Genomic DNA, 21425 nt, shown 5'->3' with positions numbered 1-21425 from the left:
GAGAGGAATGCGTGGAAAACTTATTGCACTTTGTGGAAGTTAAATTGAGGACAAACTCTGCTGTTAGAGCTGGTTACATCTAAATCCAACTGTGGTGACTCATTTGGGTTTTTACTTAAGGGAACTGAAGTGGTAGAAGGGAATTTTTCTTAAATGGATGTTTCAGGGGACTTTTTACATGAACAGTTTTGTAGTGTGCCTAAACTATTTGAGAATGTTCTGTTCAATTTTGAAGTTTTATTTTGAGTCCTCATGAAAGATTTAAAAAAATATACTCTTGACTGAAGCCTGCTTCCCTGACTTTTATGATGTAGAAGCTGGTTGCATTTTGGTTCAGAACTTCCCCTTTAGTGACCTCTGATTTTCCTGACACCTAGGTGAAATGTATTATTTATAGGCTGACCTTTTGTAAAAGTTCAAAGAGTTGAATCAAACGTTTCTAGCCCAGAGAGGTGAGCACTGCCAGTGTGTGATGGAGATGGATTTATAATTTTCTCATTGCATGCTTAGTGAACTTGGAAACGTATTTCTTACCGAATCCTGTTTCTATGTTGGCTAACTAATGTCTGTTCAAATGTGGAAGTAGTTTGCAGATAAACTACTGTTAATATTTTAGCTCCTTACTCACAATTTCTAGACTTTGAAGAATGGCATTATGGCTGTACCATGAAAGGAGATTTGACCTTAAACGTTCCTTGTCAAACATCTGGGAAATGAAATATATGATACTGAGACAACATAGTTAAAAAATTAAATATAGTACTAGCACAATTCCTGTCACATGTGCTCGTGAAAGCAAAACTGGTCATGGGTTAGTCTGATCCTCAGATGCTTCTTGCTCAATCTCTGCACCAGAGTGTGAGCTGTTCATAAGATTCCTTGTTGGGGATTTAATGAGCAGAGGTAACTTGCGTTACGTCTGACTACGTCTGGCACTGCGTGCAGCTCTCTAGAGATAAAGAATCTGAAAGGCTGACTGCTTCCATGGGACAGTGATGCTTCAGCACGGCCTAAAGCTGGGGTTTGTGCTGGTTTCTAGCAGTTCATGAGACGTATAGTTGCCATAGCTGCGTAGGAATTGCTCTGAGTTTATTTTTTCAGTTGCTCTCCAGGCTAACTTAGATCATCTGTAGAGAAGAGCAGTTTCTTTGAAACTGGTAGGAAGATAAAAACAGGCTCTGTTTTAAGATACTCCTGGCTTTTTCATCCTCTTCTAAATTTAGTGATAGTTCCCTGACTTGGAGTTTTGCCCTCTTGCATTGACTGTTCAGTTTACTTTACGGTTGAGGTCCTAAGAAGTGATTTACATTTGGGAACTATTATTTGGGTCAAATTGGGAATAGTGAATCAAACCTTTGTTTATTTTATACTCTTGAGCAAGATAATAAAACCTTTCTCTTTGCACGTAAGTTTCCTAGAAATTTGTGTGTTCATCAGGGAAAAATGTCTTAAAAGGCATGTTTTGGATATAAAATGCACAGTGAGCAATCTAAGACTCTGAACTTATTTTGGAGACCTGACGTTAACTTACCAGATTCCTCAAGCCAATTAATTTATTACTGAAGTGGCAGAAAATATAGCAAGGGGATGGGAGCATGAGGCGAGGGATGTAGTAAGAGGGAATTGGAGCTGCTGCTGCTGGCAGGAAAGTGCCTGTTGGCTTGCTGTCTGCTGTCAAACTGTAACCCTTAGTACCTTGGGTTTATTACAGAAGTTCTTTTGTTAGTGTGCTGAAAGTTCATTTCCTGCTGAAGTGGAAGCTGAGGAGTGGTGGGACAGATGGAAATACTGGGGTGGCCATAACTTTTTCATGTGTTTTGAAAAGCATGGCTTATTTCCTTTTGGATATGTTCTTGGCTTCTTAATGGCATTGAACCATTCTTTGAAAAGAATTAAGGCCCAGATAAAATAGAAGGTCTAACAGGAAGCATTCATTAAGTGGCCTTCTAAAGAAGGCAGGTGTAAGTATGAAATAATTAATATTGACAGCATGATCAGGTGGGTGGGTGGGGATGAGATTTTCTAGAACTTGGAATGTTGAAAACCTTGTTAAATTTGCTTGTAGAAAGTAAACTTTCATGCCTTTTATGCTGTGCCATTCTGTGGAAACCAGAGGAAAGCAATTTGCTGTCAGCTCTGTTCTCTTTATTACAGTCCCATTGTGCTTGTGGTTTTGGTATAAGCTGGGCTTCTTCTGAGTGGTGCTTCAGCTCTGGTTTTCATCTGTCTTTGCCATAAAAGTCTGCATATATATTTAGTGGGTGTAGCCTGCTCTATTTAAGGGAAAGTAGTTGTTTTGAGGCTATTATCTGCCTGTGTTTGTTTTAAGAATCATAATCAGAGGAGGAATGGAACTTCCTTTTCCCATTTGGTTAGATGTTACTAGGCTCTTTGGTGAAGCGTGTTGTTGCATACTTTTCCCTGCTGCACAGATCTCTTGGGGAAGAATCACCTTGTCCTTTATACAGTCTTACCATGTGGATTGCTTCGACTTCCGCAGGACCTCGTACAGCGCGCAGAGTTGCAAAATTACCCTGCAACTTCTGTGTTAATGAGTGGCTATTTTGCAGCAGTTTCTGAGGGCCACTACTAAACTGGGTTCAACTCTGAAGCAGTCATTTCCTCTTCCAGGGTGTGTAATTTGAGTCTTTGATGTCATTTGGCACAGTAAAAGACTGCTCTGTGCAGTGCTGGTTCTGCTGTGGATTAGAGAGGTTTACATAGAAACTCTGATTGCTTTTTCACATTTTGGCAATTCTTGTGAAAGAATTGAGATATTTCATTGTGTTACTGAGGCAGATGATAGGAGCATGTGTGTGGTTTGGGCTTGTCTTTTTTACAGCAAATAAAAGGAGAATTTGGCTTTTTTTCCCCAAATACTTTTAAAGCCATCACTGTTGTAGGAGTTCTGAGCAGCAGACTCCAGTTTATGCCTCTTGCATTCCAAGGTAAGAGGATGGGCTGGATGACTTCCTGACTCCCAGAATAGGCTCTCCCAGTGCTGATTCCTGCTGGCCTTGGTCTGGTATTTTGACTCGCCCTCTTTTTGTATAGCTAGTGGTCTGCATTGGAGAGATTTAATTTTAATTTTTCATTTTTATCTGTCTCCTCATGGACTTACAAGGTTTATACAAATTATTATTTCTCTTTAGCTGAAATTCTCTTGTCCCCTCACGTCTTCTGAATTTATTTTGTAAAGGCGTAGGTGGCTCTCTGTAAAGGCAAACCAAGGAGATAATTCATTTGAATTTGAGCTATGTACAGAGTACCTGGCTGGAATTATCTGAGAGATGCTTTCCATGCAGAGCTGCGTAATACAGGAGCTTAATTCTTATCTGTAATCTTTTTTCTTTTTTGTAGGTTAAAGCTATTTAACTGCTAAATACCAAAATATTTAACATTTCAATTTTTTACACCTTTCTGATTTTAGGCAGGAGTGTTACTTCTTATATAGTCAACTCGTCAAAGTATGTTGAAAAATACGGTAGCAGTGATTAGAGTTTAAAGCTAAATATTACCGAAAGAAAATTCCTCACCCAAAATGTTAAGGGACTTGGAATGTCCTTTAAAAAGTTGTAGATGTTAAAGGCTTTTATGAGAAAACCATTCAGTACATGAAACATGAAAACTTCCCTAAAAACTGATAATATTAGATCAGCTTTTAAGAATTTGCTGTATGCTTTGACTAAATACCAGACACATGAGATCATAAGAGCCTTCAGTTTTAAACTGTATTCATTGCTTATATGAGTAATCACTAAGAAAAGTTTTGCAGGAAGCCTGGGTTATGGGATTTCTTAACTCTATAATGCCAAAATATTTATTATTGGAAAATAATGTGGAAAATTTAGCTATATTGTGTTTTGGTTTCTTGAATGTATCTAGTGAACTGATAGTTAACTGGTGGCCGAAGTTAGAAAACTTTCGAAAGTGAAGTTTTTTTTCTGGAACCAATTTGCAAGTCCGCTATTCTGCAGCCTGGTAAAGTTCACTACAGCAGATTTCTTAACACTAAATGGGAAGTGGGATGGTGTTTCCCAGAGAGCCACGGCTGAGCCACTGTTGATGGGAGAGGAACAGGTTTTTTTTTGATTTACAAAGCAGACAATTTGCTGTGCTGATGGACTTCTACTTTTGGTTTGGTGGTGGTAAGGAGTTGACCAGGATTTTATGCACGCCTTAATATGTGTGTGTCTGCAAAATGGGCTCTTAAAAATCTGGGCGATAACTTGCTGGATAGTCACTGCAAAAAGATATTGATGACGCTGGTCAATGCTTGCTTTGAAAAAACCTGAGTGGGGATGCTGGGTGCATGGTGATGCAAGTAGCGTGGTCACTAGAAATTAGAAGGCTGAGCTCTGCCTCGGTCATCTCTAAGCACTGCCGGACACATCCCCTCTCTTCAGAAACCGTTGGCTTTTCTGAAGCTACAGCGGAATCACCCTGTGGGTTTTCACCCTGCCCAGGAAGAGCTCCTTTAGCTTATTCCTTTAGGTCAGAAGTAACGATTGTCTGAAGAATTATGGACATTCTCAGTGTTTATAAGAAGTTTTTTGGATTCTCTGAATGCTAGGCAGCAGGAATCTGCTTGTAAGAGCTTTGAGAGCCTATTTTGGAAATCAGGATCCAGGTGTCACACTGCAGTGCAGCTGCAACCTTTGAGGTAGTTTGGGGGGGTAAGAAAAAGAGGGGGGGGAAAGGAAGAATTTCAATATACCGACAATATGACTGTCATGATATATACCATAATTGGGCAGTTTTATGTATAAACAGAAAGGTTCTGTTGTGTACAGTATTCACATGTCCGTCGTCCTCCGGATGTCTGTGCGTGTGTGGAGGAAGAGGGTGGCATTTTTGTGAAATCATTCGACGAGCGTTCTATATTAGGGGAGGCGGATTTCCTAATGGAGGCCTTAATTACTTGGAGCTTTAAGAGGAAATATCTGTGGCAGGAATTGCTGGTGATAGTCCACACGGAGCAGTGTGTTGTTCCAAACAATTGCATTTTACGCACGGTTTCTTCTCTATATGCTGGATCGCCTCCTGCATGTTAGATGGATGACAAGTTTCTCTTAACCTAAGAATGCGTAGTTAAGAGTTGATAAAGTTAAAGACATTGCCACTAACTAATTCTACTGGACTTTTAGATGTATTAAGTGATCTTTGTAGTTCTTAAGCGTTGCTCGTGCAGAGGATATTTTGTTACAGGTGTACTAGTAACTATCAGAGGTCTCATGATACAGGAGGCAGAAGTGTTAGAGATGCACAGTTAGGATTTGTTCTGCACATGTGTGTTCCCCTTTCCCAAAACCTTTTAATGAATCTACGTTTTCTTGGTGTTGCCTAGTAGGGTTAGCTGGCCGATGAGTATGACGTGGTTCTGTAAACCAAAGCCTTTCTGTTTTGTCTTTTTCCTGTTTTTTGAATACACAACTTTGAAAACTCATGGACTAACTTTATAAATGAGATCTTAATGGTCTGCTCTCACTTTAAGAATTGTGGGGTTTGTGAAATTTTTGAGTGGGAGCAATACATTAGGGAATAGGACGTAGTTTGTGCCTTTTCTATGGGAGAGGCAATTTTGTGGTAATTGTGCTGTCTTCCTCCCACTGAGTATCTTCTCTACGGTCATAATTGTTGGTGATTGAGACTGATTTGCACTCTCTGGCTGTGATTACCTTTCCTGTACTCATAGAAATATCTAAATGTATTATTCCACTCCCTCAGTCCCTCAGATATTATTGCACAGGGCAAATAGAAAGTGTGTATAGATCTGTAAGGCACGGTGGAGGCTTCCTAAGCTGCCTTTTTGGTATCTGTGTGCTGCCATTTCCGTAGCATTTCGAGCTTATGCTGCAAGCTAACAGGAGGCTGAACAATGAACAGAAGAGCTTGGAAAGCTATGTGTTGGCATATTTCATTTAACTAAAAATTAACTCATGTTGTTTTATTACAGGCATTTGGAAATGCAAAAACAGCACATAACAATAACTCCAGTCGTTTTGGAAAGTTTATTCAAGTCAACTATTTAGAGAATGGTATTGTCCGAGGGTAAGTACAGCATAAGGTGGTTCTGGGGTTGATTTTCATGCTTTTAGGAATTGGTGAAGACTCTGTTCTATACGAAACACTGCCCTGCTGAGGCTCTTCTCATGTGAGAACAGCTTGCGGCTTTGGAGTTTTCAAGACTCCCTAACTGAGCTTTGTGGAATAGTCGGGTGATGCTTAATATTCTTACCTTGCTGTACATCCATACCAGGTTAAGAATTTCACTGTTGCTGCATCTTCATGCTAAATAAAGGCTTTTTTTCATAACACCCACTGTCCTCTCCATTTTGCAAATAAAACCAGAAGATCTGAATTTTGAAGAGGAGTTGGAGAGAAGTGAAATAGATTTGAGGAAGCCATTTTACAGAAACAATTTAAACACCAGTTTAGAGATAAAGACAACTGTAAAATCATGATTTTTCTTGACTTAGTCATGTGCTTCTGTCTGAAGGTCAAACATGAAATATTCTGTACCTACATTTTTTAATATGGGAGAGTCACAGCTGATTCTTAGAATTCTATTTATATTTTTCAACCTGTAGTAGATGCTGTGATGTCATATTACTGTAGTCCCTCAATATTAATCAAATATTACTCCTTGCTTGTCTTCAGTTGTGGGCACTTTCACTTCAAGTGAAGAATTTTGCCCAAAAAGTTTTCTGTGATATTAAATTTGTGTGCAAATACTTGTGTAGTTACTTGTCTAACGTCATGCCATAAAATAATTTCTTTCAGATCTTGCTTTGTAAAATGCAGCTTAAATTTTTAACGCCTGTATCTGCAAAATTCACAGCGGTATGTCGCACCTGTTGTCAAGATGTACCCATGCTTGTTCAGGTGCAATGCCAGAACACCTAACTTTGGCATGGAATTTTGCCTGAAGCTGAAGCTTGCCGCGCTGCGGAGCGTCACTAGCTGTCACAGGCTTTTGTGCTCCAGCGTGTCTTTCCTTTGGGTCTCTTTTTGTGTTCGCAGTTTACCAAATGGCAATCACATAAATGACTGGAAACTCCGTACCACGTTTGCTTTGAGTGTTATTCTGAACAAAGGTGGCATCTTTTCAGAGCTTGCTACAATTTGAATACATTCGTTTGGTCTTTAACGTGAGGAAAAAGCTGCTCAAACTTTGGCCTCGTTCATTGGATCCCATGTCAAGTGGTTTAGATTATTATTTAGGAGATTGCTTTGCCAAACTGTAAGGGGCTTGCTGGCTGGCTGGCTTCCATTTTAGGCTGATGTGTATACCGTTATAAAAATCTAGCAAATTTGATGGACTGAGAATCAGTTATGCAGTATACATGGATAAGGCAGTATACTTTTGGGGTCTTTGCATTCCTTGTCAGATAACTCTTAATCTCTGAGTAGATAAGAGATTATTGTTAGCACTCTGCATATCTTGTTTCTTCGTACAGTTTTTCATCAGCAATTTTCTAGCTTCGTCCTCCTTTTTCCAGTTATGTCTAGTAAAACCAGGCACTGAAGATGGGTGTTTCTTGGGTATTTCTCTTTGTTCCAATTACAATATAGTGCATACTGAATTTCTTGTTTTGGATTTGATGCTGACTATGCTCTTCTCTTGTGTATTCTAGTGCAAAATTATTTGAACTCTCTTGGCAGTTGCTGTCTGATGTTTTGTGAGGTCTTTTTCTCTTGCCCTCATGCTTTTTTCATTTTTTACGGCTCTTCAGGGCTGTGGTTGAAAAATACCTGCTTGAAAAATCTCGTCTGGTTTCTCAAGAAAAAGATGAAAGGTAAGAGATTAGTACAGTTTACTAATACAATCATAATCAATGCAAGTGTTTAAGAGCACTTAAAATGTACAGAATAAAAGAAAAATTATATTTTAATGAAAGGGAAATGTATTGACTTTGTAGGAACTACCATGTCTTTTATTACTTGCTACTTGGAGTCAATGAGGAAGAGCGTAAAGAATTTCACCTCAAGCAACCTGAAGATTATTTCTACCTCAATCAGGTGATCTGTGACAGGGATTTACCAATGCATTGCTAAGTGTGTCCATCTGTTGTGTTAAAGATGAAAGCAAGCAGTGCAGATCATGCTCGTTTTCTTGTGATGCTTGGGCTTTGTTCTTTGTCTTTAATTATGGGTATCTCCTCTCAGCATAACTTGAAAATTGAAGATGGGGAAGATCTCCGACATGACTTTGAAAGATTAAAACAAGCCATGGAGATGGTTGGCTTCCTTTCAGCAACAAAAAAACAGTAAGTAGAATCCTTTAGGCTTTTGTTGATAGCTAGTTAATGTTCATGAATTGGAATAACTTGTTTATGTGTTGGGATCACATTTAGTCCAGTAGGAAGCAAGGAGAGCTGGGTATTTGAGGGCTTACAGACGAAATCTTGAAGTAAAATTAAGTCTGCTAACCTGTTATAATGAACTTGTAAGAGAAATTCTTATAAAACTCAATTTTTCTTCCTTAGGATTTTTTCAATACTTTCAGCTATTCTTTATCTGGGCAATGTTACGTACAAGAAGAAAGCTACAGGTCGTGATGAAGGGTTGGAAGTAGGACCTCCTGAAGTGTTGGACATTCTTTCCCAACTTTTGAAAGTAGAGTATTTCTCTTTATCTCTAATGTTTGATAAGATCTTTGTCGTGCTCTACCTCAGCATTTTACTTGACTATTTTGTTGCCCAGTTTCTTCTGTCTAGATTTGGTTTATGATGCTTCCACAAGACTTCTCGTGGGAGGGGAAATGGGCAAAATTGGTGAAATTAATTGGGATTAGGGATGGAATGTAGGCCATAGCATGGAAGTAGGATTTGTTTATTCAGTAATCATAGAGCTGAGCAGGAATAAATTTGGTGGAGATGTGTACTTTGCCACCATGGGGAAACACCTGAATAAATCTACACTGAGAATAATTTGAAGAAGCTGAAGAACTTGTAAAGCTATCGATGAATGATAACAGTAGCTGTTGCCAAAGAGCTTGGGCTTCTCTGAAGGAATTGTAATGTCCACTGTTGCCATCAGATTGGGGAGTTTGAGGGTGGCAGTAACTCTTGTTCTCGCTCGCTTTGCAGGTTAAACGAGAAATTCTAGTAGAAGTGCTAACAAAAAGAAAAACTGTGACTGCTAATGATAAGCTTATTTTGCCGTATAGTCTCAATGAGGTGAGTAAAAGAAAACTAGCTGAATTATTTTTTTGCTTTTCTGGCTACAAAAAAGCTAATAAGCTTTCACATTTAGTGCGGCATGTCTGGAACGTTAGGATTGTGACCTTCGAGTGATGCTGGTCTGCAATAGAAATGCTTTTTTTTAAACAAAGTTATGAACATTGTTTCATCTGCAGGCAATAACAGCTCGTGATTCGATGGCAAAGTCCTTATACAGTGCTCTGTTTGATTGGATTGTTCTGCGAATTAATCATGCGCTCCTTAATAAGAAGGACATGGAGGAATCTGTTATGGTAAGTTTCTGACAAAAATAAGTCTTTGTAGACAGTTGTGTATTTAGAGCTAACAGAGAACACTATAGATGACATGTTTGGCTATCTGGGATAAATTTTGATTCTCTTGAAGTCCATGATAAATTTCTTGGGTAGTATTTAATCACCTCTGTTGTCACAATAGACATAACTGTTAAATATTCAAAATCTAGTAGCACACACTACAGTGCTTTTTATAGTGGTTAGCTGTCGTGGGTTGTGTCGCTGTACGGCAGATTGCTTAACTAGATTTCCACCTCCTCTTTCAGTGTTTGTCCATTGGTGTACTTGATATTTTTGGATTTGAAGACTTTGAAACCAACAGTTTTGAACAGTTCTGTATAAATTATGCAAATGAGCAGCTTCAGTATTATTTCAATCAGCATATTTTCAAATTGGAGCAGGTAAGAAATTAGAGTTGCTGAAACAAAATTTTATTTTATCGAGGGCTCATACATCATGCAGACTTTGGCACTCTTCTGCAAAACCTGCATAATTTTTATAATTGCTTGAATATATCTCCAAAAGGCTTAATTTTTTTTAATTTCATGTTTTATTACTGCTTATTCTGGTATTGTTTGCCGGTTGCAGTTTTGCTGTATTTAGTGCTCCCCATATACTAATGATAGTGGGGGCAGGCCTTCAGAGGGCTAGCATTAAGTTTCTGCTTGACTGTAAGAAACAAAGACATTTAGGCAACCCAAGACAGAAGCCAGATGAAACTGTAAACTTTGAGACTGAAAGTGTGTAGGTGAGATTTGTTTAGGGGTTTTTTTAGCATGTGGTGTGGTGGTTTTGGGATTTTTTTGGTGTTTTTTTTTGTTTGGGTTTTTTTTTAATGGTAGGTGGTGAGGTGTTTGTTTCAACTTTTTTTGGGGGGAGGTTTATGGTTGGCAAACAGTTTTTCTCTTGTTTTTTGTCGGTTTGTAAATATTTAATAACTAGGCTTTGTTGCTGCTTTCACCTGACTGCATTTAGGGGATACAGTTATATGTTGATATTGGCAGTAGTTCTGAAATCCTGATATTACTGGCATATGTTGACTGACTTGTTCGCAGATGGTATCATCATCTTACAGAGTGCTTTGAGTGCTGCAAGAGCTAACAGGTCCTGTTTCTAGACTGAGCCTTGGGGTTTTTTTGCTCTAGACTTGGATTTTTTTTTTTCCTTGGGATAAAACATAGCTCCCAGGTTGCTCTGCTGAAAGAAATAAGTCATTCTGTAGTATGTGGTATTTCGTCAACAACATGTAGACAACTTTAAACAAGCATTTTAAAGAGAAGAAAATTACCAAATATACAAATTTTATAGGTAAACATAATGTTGAGGTTCCTGTTTTGTAACTTAGGACAGAAGCAGCTTTCCAGGCTAATTTCAGTAAATAGTGACATTGTTTTCTTTTTTTCTAATGCCATTTTTCCAAATAAGCTTAATCCTTGTGTGACCCATTTCCTGTATCTCTTGCAGTGTGAGGGCCCTCAGGGGGGATCTTTATATCTTTTTAAAGAAAGGCTTTTTTGTTTGTGGAAAATGACATTTCAGTTCTGTAATGTGGTGTGCACACTGAGCAGGCTGTCATTAGGCAGACTGAATTCTACCTGCTTAAAAATAATCCATTTCTTATCGTCATCTAGAACAGTGAGAGGTGCTATTTGTCTGTTCTTAAACGTAGAACTTCTTTAGTTGATTTTTTGTGGGATATCTTTTTTTACGTTATACCTTATTGTTAGCTTTTTCTGTGGGCATTTACAGCATTAAGAAAAACTGGTATTTATGTGGGGCTTAACTGCCTGTTTTGAAACTTCTGTTTTTTCATCTGACAGTACAGTTGGGAAATTCTGGGCCTCGATATGAAATATTTGTTGTTTCTCATAATACAAGAACGATGGAAGAGAAAAATAGACTTGAATTCCTCCAGTAAATGTCTGTAATGATGTAGATGTAATGTCTAACTCCAAGTTTGTAGACTGCTGATCGCTGGGAAGGGGCAGCAAAACATTCTTTTCACTGTTTTGGTTTTTAAATAGTTTTACCGCAAGCATCCACTGGTGAGTGACTTGCCTAGGTGGACCTTCGATCTGACCCAATATGCCTGCTGTTCTGTTCTTGTTTAAAAATTTGCCTTATTTTTGTTCCTGCTGCCTGAACTAACAAACTCAACTTGCCATAGCTGGTCAAGGATGTCTTTTAAGCACTGAGACCACAGGACATCAAAGGTCAGGGCGTTGTACTGATGAGGGAATTTTCTTGAGCTACACAGGAGGAATATAAGAGTGAAGGGATCACTTGGCACAATATTGACTATACTGATAATGTGGCCTGCATTCACTTAATCAGCAAGAAGCCCACTGGCCTCTTCTATCTTCTGGATGAAGAAAGCAAGTAAGCAACAAACGTCTTCTGGAAAAAAAAAATGTGTGGCAGGGAGGAGGGAAGGACTGTGGAAGGGATTATACATCCCTTTAAAAAGGAGAGGGATGTTGTGGGAAGCCAAGGGTCATCTTATGGCTATGATGTACACTCTGTTTTGCTTCTAATGACTCCAATATGGTGGTGATATAAATTGATGCTAAAATGGAACTTTGGCTTAAGCAGTCTTAGAAACTCACTTTTGTGTTTTACCATGGAATTACAATTAAAGTAAAACGCACGTATGCACGTCATTGGAACGTGAAGTAGCAAATGTGGTAAATAGCTGGTGTGGTGCTGACTAAACTTGACTGGTGAAGTGGGAGAAAGCGTTGACATGCAGCTGAAATCTCAGAATATTCTGCTCTGTTTGGAGCTGTTTGGTTTTGGTCCAGAAATTAAGCCCACCTCTAAGATTCAAAGCAGGTGTGTAAGTCTCAACTCAAGTGTAGAGAACTTGGACAATAAAATACTTTCAAGAGGATCAGTAGATGTTCTTCGGTCTGTTACCTTGCACCTCAGTAAACATACCTGTATTTGAAAAATGGCTGACCTCTTTTGTTTTGTATTCCTAGTTTTCCACATGCCACCAACCAAACTCTGCTTGCAAAATTCAAACAGCAGCATGAGGAGAACAAGTTTTTTGTTGGAACCCCGGTGATGGAGCCAGCTTTTATTATTCGACATTTTGCCGGGAAAGTTAAATACCAGATAAAAGTAGGTGATCTGATGGCAAGGAAATTTTTTTGTGGCCTTTCTGATAGTTTTTGTCAAGGTGTAGAAAACTTGCTGGGAATGGGCTGGATCAGATGTGTCCTTAGATGTACTTCACATTTTTTTTAGCCTGGCGGTTGTAGACTGGAGGATAATGCTCACTATAGTGACAATTATTTAGAACAATGAATTATTCTGAATAGTGATTAATATCTTGGGTTAAAACACAACTTTTCTGGGAGCTTGTGGTTCAACGTGCCCATTTTGCAGGATTTCAGAGAGAAAAATATGGATTACATGAGACCAGATATTGTTGCTTTGCTACGAAGCAGTGACAGTGCTTATGTTCGGGAGCTGATAGGAATGGACCCCGTCGCTGTGTTCCGTTGGGCAGTTTTGCGGGCAGCTATTCAAGCAATGGCTGTCTTTGCAGAAGCTGGACGCCAGAGAGCCCAGAAGACTGCAGGTATGGTAGTTAAAAACGGTCTGGAAATGCTTTCAAATACTCTACAATTGGTTAGTGCTTGGTGACAGCAAAACCTTATAATCCAGATGCAGCCTTGGTTTGGTGCTAAGGACAACACTGACTTGTGATAATGGCTTAACATTCACACGCCAAGGAGGTTGTCACTGTTTTATCTGAGCTCATTCGGACTTCCTCCTCCAATAAGCGCACCATTTCCAGCCGGCTGTGCCAAATGTGAAGTCCCGTTTGTAAAAGTTGAGGAAGATATTGCTAGTTCTAGTACGCATGCTGACCTTAGCACTGGTTTTCATCCTCTCGGATCTCCCTGAATTTTCAAATAAATATTCAGGATTAAATACTAATTTTACTAAATACAGCTTTTCTGAGTAGCTGCAATTTACTTTTTAGTAGTAGGAAGTCCCAGAAACGAAGTGGTCTAACTTGGTCGCTGTAGTAGTAGACAAAAGCTCCAGGCCTTTAGATGTTTTGCTTGTTACAACTTGGGGGTTGGGGGGTGTCTGTTATGCTCATCTCTCTGTCAAAATTCAACTTGCTGATTATCTCATAACAGGAGTGATACGTCAAGGACCGAGAGTTCCCCTTGGAGAACTCCAGAGATCAAATACACCAGTAGAAAAAGTTTATCGGTGAGAAACACATACTTAACCCGTATCAGGGAAAATACCTGAATTGCTGAGTTGCATTTTCATATATCAAATGTCAGCTACATCTTTCCACAAGGATAGCAAGTTTTATTTCTCCTGTCTTGTTTTGTTTGGCCGTTGTAATACTAATGAAACAATACTCTGGCTTATCTGATGGGAGACGCAGTACTACCACGTGTTGGTGACGTAGCCTCAGTTCCATTTACCACTGGGTTTTTGAGTTCTCTCTCTGTACTTTGTATATGTTGCTTTTAGCACTGTGTGTTCCTCTGCAGCCAGTCTGTGTCACTGAAGGATTCGTAGGAGCACTCAGGGTTTTTGCAGCCTTGTGACGTGATTAGGAGGCAGGGCAAGTCCTACAGAGCTACCTCCCCACTTTGCTCTGTATAGGCATATTTGCCTTTCTGTGGAATATTTAGGTTTTATACATGTTCCTTTTGCAGCTGCTCAATGCTTGATTTCTCATTTGATTGTTCTGAGGATTTCGATATAAATGCTTTTGAAGACATCATTTCTTTTTATGAAAACAAGAAGTAAGTAGAAATAGGCCTGCACTTAAAGGCCAGGGAGGCACATTCCTGGACAGATTGACCTTCTGAGTATGCTCTGTGTAAAAGTGAAGCCATGAAGTGCGCATGAGGTAGTGACTTCATGCTGCTTCGTAATAACTTCAGCCTGGACAGTCTCTGTCACTTGTGGCAGCCGAGAACTAAAGATATGATTCAGGTGAATGGATTGGTCATAGCGTAACGTATCTGTTTCCTTGTGATATCTTAAACCAAAATCTTGATACTCAGAAAACGTTCCGAGGTACCAAGGGAAGCAAGCAACTGTCTGTAATACCATTGGTGCCTTAGTGAGCAGCTCAGAATGGTGATAACATCTAACAGGCAGAAGTGATTCTTACGCTTCTGTTATTTTTGGTTTGTGCCTCTCTGGAGAGTAAAGAAGGTAAGCTCTGTGCCAAGACACAACACTTCACGAGCACGGTGCATGCTTAAAATAATGGAATCTGCCACGAATTAGGAACCATCCCAGGCTTACTTTGAAAAGCTAAACATGTGAATAAGCTTTGAAATGAGAATAAAAAACAAAATTTAATCAAGTATTCCTGTAATAGTTACTTTAACTTTTCTGATACAAGTCTGCTTAAGCAACCTCATTTCAGTACTCAAACCTATATAAAAAATTTACTGCTTGATTATGAAGAAGCTTACATCTATCTGAAAAGGCTACTTAGCTCAACAAAAAGGTTCCTTGCACATAAAGTACATTTTGCTAAACTTCCCTCTGTTTTCCAAATTGATGGCTCAAGAACTTGGATGAAAATGTGGAACTAGAGACTAAGTTTAGTATGAGACCCTGGTAATTAAACTTTAGGGCACTGACAGAACAGAAAGTGCTGACTTGACATCAGAATCATTCATGCTTAGGAAAAAGTAGTCTGGGATTGACCTGCTGCTGTTTGGAGCACACTTGGTGATGGGATCTCTTGGGTTTTTAACTCCTTTTTTCCCCTCTGTCATGGCTGTGTATATTTGTTTGCTATCTTTGTTTTGCTGTGAATCATTTTAGAGACATGCATGAACAAATCATCGCAAGTATAAAAGGACTTCCATGGCAGGGCGATGATCCCTGTAAGCTGCTTCGGTCACTCAGTCGGCTTCAACACCGCTCCCACTTCATGTGAGTTCTGGTGCTCTAGGTATTGCTTTGAAAGTGCAACAATAACCAAGCAGTTATTCTAGTCCATTAAAAATACAGTTGTCCCAAGTTGGTCATCTGCAAAACACTAAACAAGGCAATTGGAAATAAAATAATACATTCTAGAAAATACAAAGGCTATAGCGAATGCTTTGTAGCTTCATTGCGTTAGCTGAAAGTTAAACCTACTTCTCACGTAAACCTGCTTTAAGACCCAGTTCTGTAGTACAATCTTGTTGCAAAACGTTCGCCAAGGAAACCTCTCAAGTCATAGCTAATGCTTTCCTGAGATTCAGGAAGCCAGTGCAGGGTTAGGACTCTTTACGTATGCGCGCCTATGCATGTGTAAGAAAATCAACCTGTGGTCCGTTGTATAACAAATAAATGAAAACTGGGTAGCATGGAGTTGGGAGATGCCTTACCTCACGGAGTTAACATGCCTAGAATTAGGAGGATGTGAACTACAGCCTCGTTTCTGAGAGGTTCTGCTTCTAGGTCACTGTCCGTGTGTGGATGAGAGCTATGCCTCATCTCCACGCAGACAGGTTTGTGTAGCACCCCAGCAAGTTCTTCAGGGGATGATCTTAGACATATCAGAATTTGTAAGTGGAGTGCTGAGGCGTGCATTGTCCTTCCATGAGCAGTTAAGTTCTTTCACAGGGGTTCTGGTGCAAGCAGCAATAACTTCAGAGTCAAGTGTTTTGATTTGATAGTGCCTTAGTACCGTGAGGAGACTTCGACTGTGCAGTTAGCTAAATAGAATAACCTGCACAAAAATAGTCTGTGCAACAGTGCAGTTTTTAATAGCTTTAACTTTAGAGGCAATGTTTCACTTTTGAAAGCTTCTAATACCTACTGAACTTATTTTTAAAAATCTTGTTGCGAAGCAGTTTGCATTTCTTGCACCGATCACTTGAGACATGCATGAACACACCCTGATGCTGTTGTGCTAATTTCTTCTGTCCTTCATCTTGCCTCATAAATTGCACCGACTTACGGCTCACTGAAATAACCGAAAATTGTGTATTTTTTCTTAAATGATCTTTAATATTTTAACAGGAAAAGTAGAGGTATCAAACAAAAGCAGATCATTCCCAAGGTAAAGTTATTCCGTAAATTTAGATTTCTCTTGGGGTTTTTTGGTTTGTGGGGTTTTTTTTCACTGTGAATATTGACCGAACTCACTTTAGAAAATACTGTTTCATATTGTAGGGAAGTTGTATCATTTATCCTCTAAAACTTCCTTTTTGACAATCTAAAGGATAGGTAAATGTTCACCTCTGTAAGATTTACCTCTGTTTAATTAGACTAGAGATGCCATAAAGGCAAAAAGCGATTTCTATTCAAGTCATTGAAGGCAAACATAGTGATGATGTAATTAGCCTTACACTCTTGGGATGGGGCAATGAAAGAGCATCACTCTTAAGAAGATGCTTTGGTCCAAAATAGAAATAGCCATGAAGCGTAACATGACGTGGAATGTGGAGCTCTAGGTAGTTGGTTTCATTCTTACTCATTTTGGTTGCAGATGGGGATATTTCCCCTTCAGTTAAGAGATTTGTACTTTGTTGATAATGAAAACTTTCTTCTAGAACCTGCTGGATTCAAAATCTCTGAAGCTCATAGTAAGCATGACTCTGCACGATCGAACTACAAAATCCCTCTTGCACCTACACAAAAAGAAGAAACCCCCTAGCATAAGTGCACAGTTCCAGGTAGGTGACTGATGTGGCGGTACACGCCTCTGGTGCACCCTGACCTCATGGGAACAGACCTGCCTGGTCTGATCTAGGCTGATCTTGCTTGAAAAACAAAATGATATTTGATTCTTGGAATTTGTTTGAAGTAGAGTTTATTAGACTACATTTAGAGACTACCCTTGTGCTATGAAACGTGCTAGTTCTCTGTACAATCAGCCTTATCCTCGTATGCAGATCTAGCGCTACTGCAATAGCATATGCAAAGCCCACTTTTCATTGTCCTGAGAAAAGGTAAAAACAACCGCAGGGATCTGCCATGTGTTACAGGAGAACCTCCGTATTGGGTGAAATAGGAATTTGTATAGCCGTCAGACCTCAAAGAACCTTATTTCTAAGGCATAAGCTGTACTGCTGTCAAATGCAACTCAAAATGCCGATACCTGAAGAAAAAAAAACGTTTCTGAATATTTCATTTCAGACTTCGCTTAATAAGTTACTGGAGGCACTGGGTAAAGCTGAGCCGTTCTTCATCCGTTGCATCCGCTCCAATGCTGAGAAGGTAAGACTGCCTTAAGAGCTGATCTGATCTGGCTGCTGAGGTTCCAGCTCTTCTAGCCCTGTAAAATATCTCTTTCAACTTGTTTGCTGTCATTCTGATGAGGGTGAAAGGGGTAACTAGGGTGTGAAAACAGAATGTGCTTTCTCTACTGGACTGAAATAAGACACTTCAGGCATTTACTAGCTGTTGGCTGCTGATCTTTTTCAGAAAGAGTTGCTTTTTGATGAAAACTTGGTGCTTCAACAGTTAAGATACACTGGCATGCTAGAAACCGTGCGAATCAGAAGCTCTGGCTACAGCACGAAATATACATTCCAGGTACGTAAGGAACTGGAAGTAGATTATGCTTTCAGGAATACCTGCTCTTTTTGGGAAAAGACTTGTTGCCTCAGTGTCTCTTGTGTTTTGCTTCGTATGAAGCTCGTGACCGCTTGGGAAGAACCATAAAAAGTCAATGTAGTGTTGACGGAGCCTGCATGGTAACATGTTGTAGTGAAATCTATTGTGCGAGTCACCTACCAGTAAGGTGTTCTACTGTTGCATGAAGGAAAGCATTCGGAGTGCTGTACGAGCAACCAGTGCTTGCACATTACTGTCTCTGTGTGAACTGGTTTTCTATAAATACTCTGGGCATGTAGCTTTGTAGTTCCACATATAGGTGGAGGCTGAATGAAGAGTCAGGTGATTTTACAGGGCAGGAAAATTCGGAGTGTAGGAAATAAGTACTTTCAATTCCCTGTAGCTCAGATGCCTTAGCCTAATTTTAGAAATCTAGTTAAAATTCTAAACTTGTGAATTGCCTTCTAACTTTGATCTCCTGCTGTCTCTTTCACAGGAATTCATAGACCAGTTTCAGGTGTTACTGCCCAAAAATGCAAAAGCCTCCAAGGAAGACATTTGTGTTCATTTGAAGAAACTAAAACTGGATGAGAACTACTATCAAATAGGAATGACCAAGGTCTGTGAAACTTTCCATAAGCCAATAAGAAATACTGATGTACACTGCAAAATGTAGTGCAGTTCACTTACAGGTGTTGCTATCTTCTAATTTAAATAAAAAAATGCAGCTATTTTAAACTCTTGCAAATGCTGACGCAGACTTCAGTAGTTGCCTCATGGTTTTTGATACCAACCTGTCTTCTTGTGATACAATACAATTCTGTGTTGTACAACGCAATCTTGCCAGTACCCAGGGTCAGCCGTGGGGCACTTGGAACACATACTCCCACCATCTGCTTCGAGGCATTTGAGTTCTCCAGGTCCTTCAGATTTTGCCCAAAGTCTCCAAGGTGCCACAACCTATTAGTTCATATCAAAGTCCACCAAGAACACCAAGTGTTTTCTGTCATCTCTAGGGCCACATCAGGGACATGTTCTTAGCATGCTGAAGTGCTACAAAAAGTTAAGGGCATAGAGGTAACCATTTGGGACAGAGTAAAATCCCTACAAAAAAACAGGGCAGTGTGAAGGCTAGCAGGAGAAATTCCCCTGAGGAAAGGAGACAGTCACAGTTTAATATGATCTCTATCATGTCTCACGCAGAACACCCAGGTTAGCTTCATAAGACAGCTCTCATCCTGCAATACAACTCTGTGTTGCACAGGTAGTACTTTTGGAAAATTGTTGCTGTTGGCATTTGTCGAACAGGTCAATGCTTTCCTTTTGGAAGGGTTCTAGGATGTGAAGGCTGTAAGTACAGTTGCACAGTCTAGAATCTAAACATGGAGATTTGGTGTAAGAGGAGGGCTTTTACTTTTGGGACGTGCTCGTTGCTGTCAGCTGATAAGGTTTGGTTCAGTAATAAGTATTACCATTCTCATTTTTTAGCTTGTGGAGATGCCTCCAGTGGGGGCTGAAAGGTGACGAACTGTTCATTGATGAACTTTTCTTTAATTGAGCAGGTCTTTATGAAAGAGGTTGGCCAGCAAATACTAAAGGATACACTACACAAAGAGGTGATCAGGAAAATAATTCTCCTTCAGAGCTGGCTCAGGATGGTTTTGGAAAGGAGACGCTTTCTCAGAACAAGGCAGGCAGCCATTGTTTTACAGGTATCTTTGAGAACTGACAGTCTTTTTTTCCTGACAAACAAACCAACCCCTTCAAGTGACACCGTCCACCTTCAGGTACCCCTCCCTTACTTTAGAAATCTCCCTTCTTAGGCTTGCTGGCGTTCCCGTTGCGTTAGGATGGCACTGCAGAGGAATAATGCTGCCGTTTATATTCAGTCAGCATGGCGAAGATACAGGGAGCAAAAATGCTACCTTCAGCAGAAGAGGAGAATTTGTCTCCTGCAGGCCATGGTCAGAGGGTATCTACAGCGTAAGAGGTAAAGGAAGAGGAGCAACAGGATATGAAAACATGCATTTTAACTACTTGGCTTCACCCACCAAGCTCAGTTTGTGTGATATGTTGACTTAGTAAACACCTTAAAGATAGTTATTATGATGTGATGCTGTAAAGGGCTAGTGGTGTGTGGAAAGTGAGTAAGTGCTTAGCACTTGAGCGTTACTCAGGTGAGCTGCACTGATGATGCATGCCAGTCCTAACAAGCAGACCTCCGTGTGGTCATACTGGGACTGTAAGTGTATTTGTATTTGGTGTCTGTACTGCTATTTAGGCTGCATTTAAACAGCTGGGTACTTTCCTTGACCCCTGTGCATTAAGTATTTGTGTTTTCACCTTACAAATTCTTAACAGATTTCAAAAAATGGCTATAGAAAAGCAGAAAGCTGAAGAAAAGCAGAGAGAAATGCAGGAAGACCAAGACAGAGAGAATGATGTGAGCAAGGATGAGCAGAGCGAACCAGCAACAGATCAGTTGCCTGTGAAACAGAAGTCAGAGCTTGATCAAGCTGTCGGGGACAGAGGTCAAACTCCAGATGAGCAAGCTGAAGACCTGAGCTCATCTGAAAAAGCCACATTACCCCAGAAGAACGTGACAGAGGGCACTGAGAAAGTAACAAACAGCCGGGAGAAACGTGAATCTCGCCGGCAGAGGGGGCTGGAACATAACGACTTACAGAATAAGCATGTCCTGTTTTCCTTCGAAGGACCATCTTTACTGTTCAATGAGGAACAAACATCATCTGAGGAGGCCCTGGAAACTGTTCCAGTGCCAAAGAAATCCACAGCACAAGATAGTGTCCTTCAAGGAAGCAGTGAGGGAGAGAAAAGTCCAAGTGAAGAAAAAGCTCTTCCAGACATACCGCCATCAAGTGAGATAAAAGAAAGCAGTTCTATTCCTGAGCAACCACCTGTATCAGAAGGGGAGAAAGTAGATGATAAGGCAGTTGATAGAATGAAAACACAAGGGAACCAAAATAACCAGATAAAAGGCAGCCAAAGCTTTAACTGCCCTGAAAGGCCGACAAATCTTGCACTGAATCTTCATAATACGCTTTCTGCTCCTGGGAGCTTACAATCTCCAGTTGAATGCTGGGCAGATAAAAGTAAACATCTTGCTCAGAAGGCAACCAAAGATCTGGATAGTCCCACTTCTTCCCAAATCCAGAGATATGTGGATGACCCAGAGAAACTAAAGTACAAGAGAGAGAAGTGGAAAGGCAAGAGACAGTCTGATGCTGGTCAGAATGATATGCTGAGTCAGTCTCTGGATGGAAGAACACGTGCGGATAAGTCTCCTCAGGATCAGCTAGAGTAAGGGTAGCTTCCTAATTATTTTCACTTTTTCGGAAAATGATAGCCTGTA

At 40.0% G+C, this 21425-nt stretch overlaps 1 protein-coding gene across 7 annotated transcripts in view; it reads left to right on the top strand.

The window, feature by feature from the left end:
• MYO9B (myosin IXB) overlaps positions 1-21425 on the top strand; it is a 45036-nt gene that overhangs the window by 12385 nt on the left and 11226 nt on the right. For 5 of the 7 annotated variants that reach the window (XM_064469856.1, XM_064469858.1, XM_064469854.1 and 2 more), the window contains exons 3-23: positions 5957-6051; positions 7737-7799; positions 7923-8022; positions 8170-8270; positions 8490-8619; positions 9093-9182; positions 9362-9478; positions 9766-9900; positions 11757-11878; positions 12481-12622; positions 12890-13085; positions 13657-13732; positions 15326-15436; positions 16514-16553; positions 17047-17169; positions 17633-17713; positions 17921-18031; positions 18549-18671; positions 19615-19764; positions 19876-20042; positions 20414-21373. In XM_064469856.1, coding sequence (XP_064325926.1) covers positions 5957-6051; positions 7737-7799; positions 7923-8022; positions 8170-8270; positions 8490-8619; positions 9093-9182; positions 9362-9478; positions 9766-9900; positions 11757-11878; positions 12481-12622; positions 12890-13085; positions 13657-13732; positions 15326-15436; positions 16514-16553; positions 17047-17169; positions 17633-17713; positions 17921-18031; positions 18549-18671; positions 19615-19764; positions 19876-20042; positions 20414-21373 — 3233 coding nt within the window. Of the gene's footprint in view, positions 1-5956; positions 6052-7736; positions 7800-7922; positions 8023-8169; positions 8271-8489; positions 8620-9092; positions 9183-9361; positions 9479-9765; positions 9901-11756; positions 11879-12480; positions 12623-12889; positions 13086-13656; positions 13733-14193; positions 14284-15325; positions 15437-16513; positions 16554-17046; positions 17170-17632; positions 17714-17920; positions 18032-18548; positions 18672-19614; positions 19765-19875; positions 20043-20413; positions 21374-21425 lie in introns of all 7 variants that reach the window. The other 2 variants (XM_064469857.1, XM_064469859.1) reach the window with 2 other exon arrangements.

This window comes from Phalacrocorax carbo, chromosome 19 (genome assembly GCF_963921805.1).
Source record: "Phalacrocorax carbo chromosome 19, bPhaCar2.1, whole genome shotgun sequence".
In the NCBI taxonomy this organism is placed as follows: Eukaryota; Metazoa; Chordata; class Aves; order Suliformes; family Phalacrocoracidae; genus Phalacrocorax; species Phalacrocorax carbo.
Note: the sequence above shows the minus strand (reverse complement) of the source record. Positions and strands in the feature narration are given on the sequence as shown.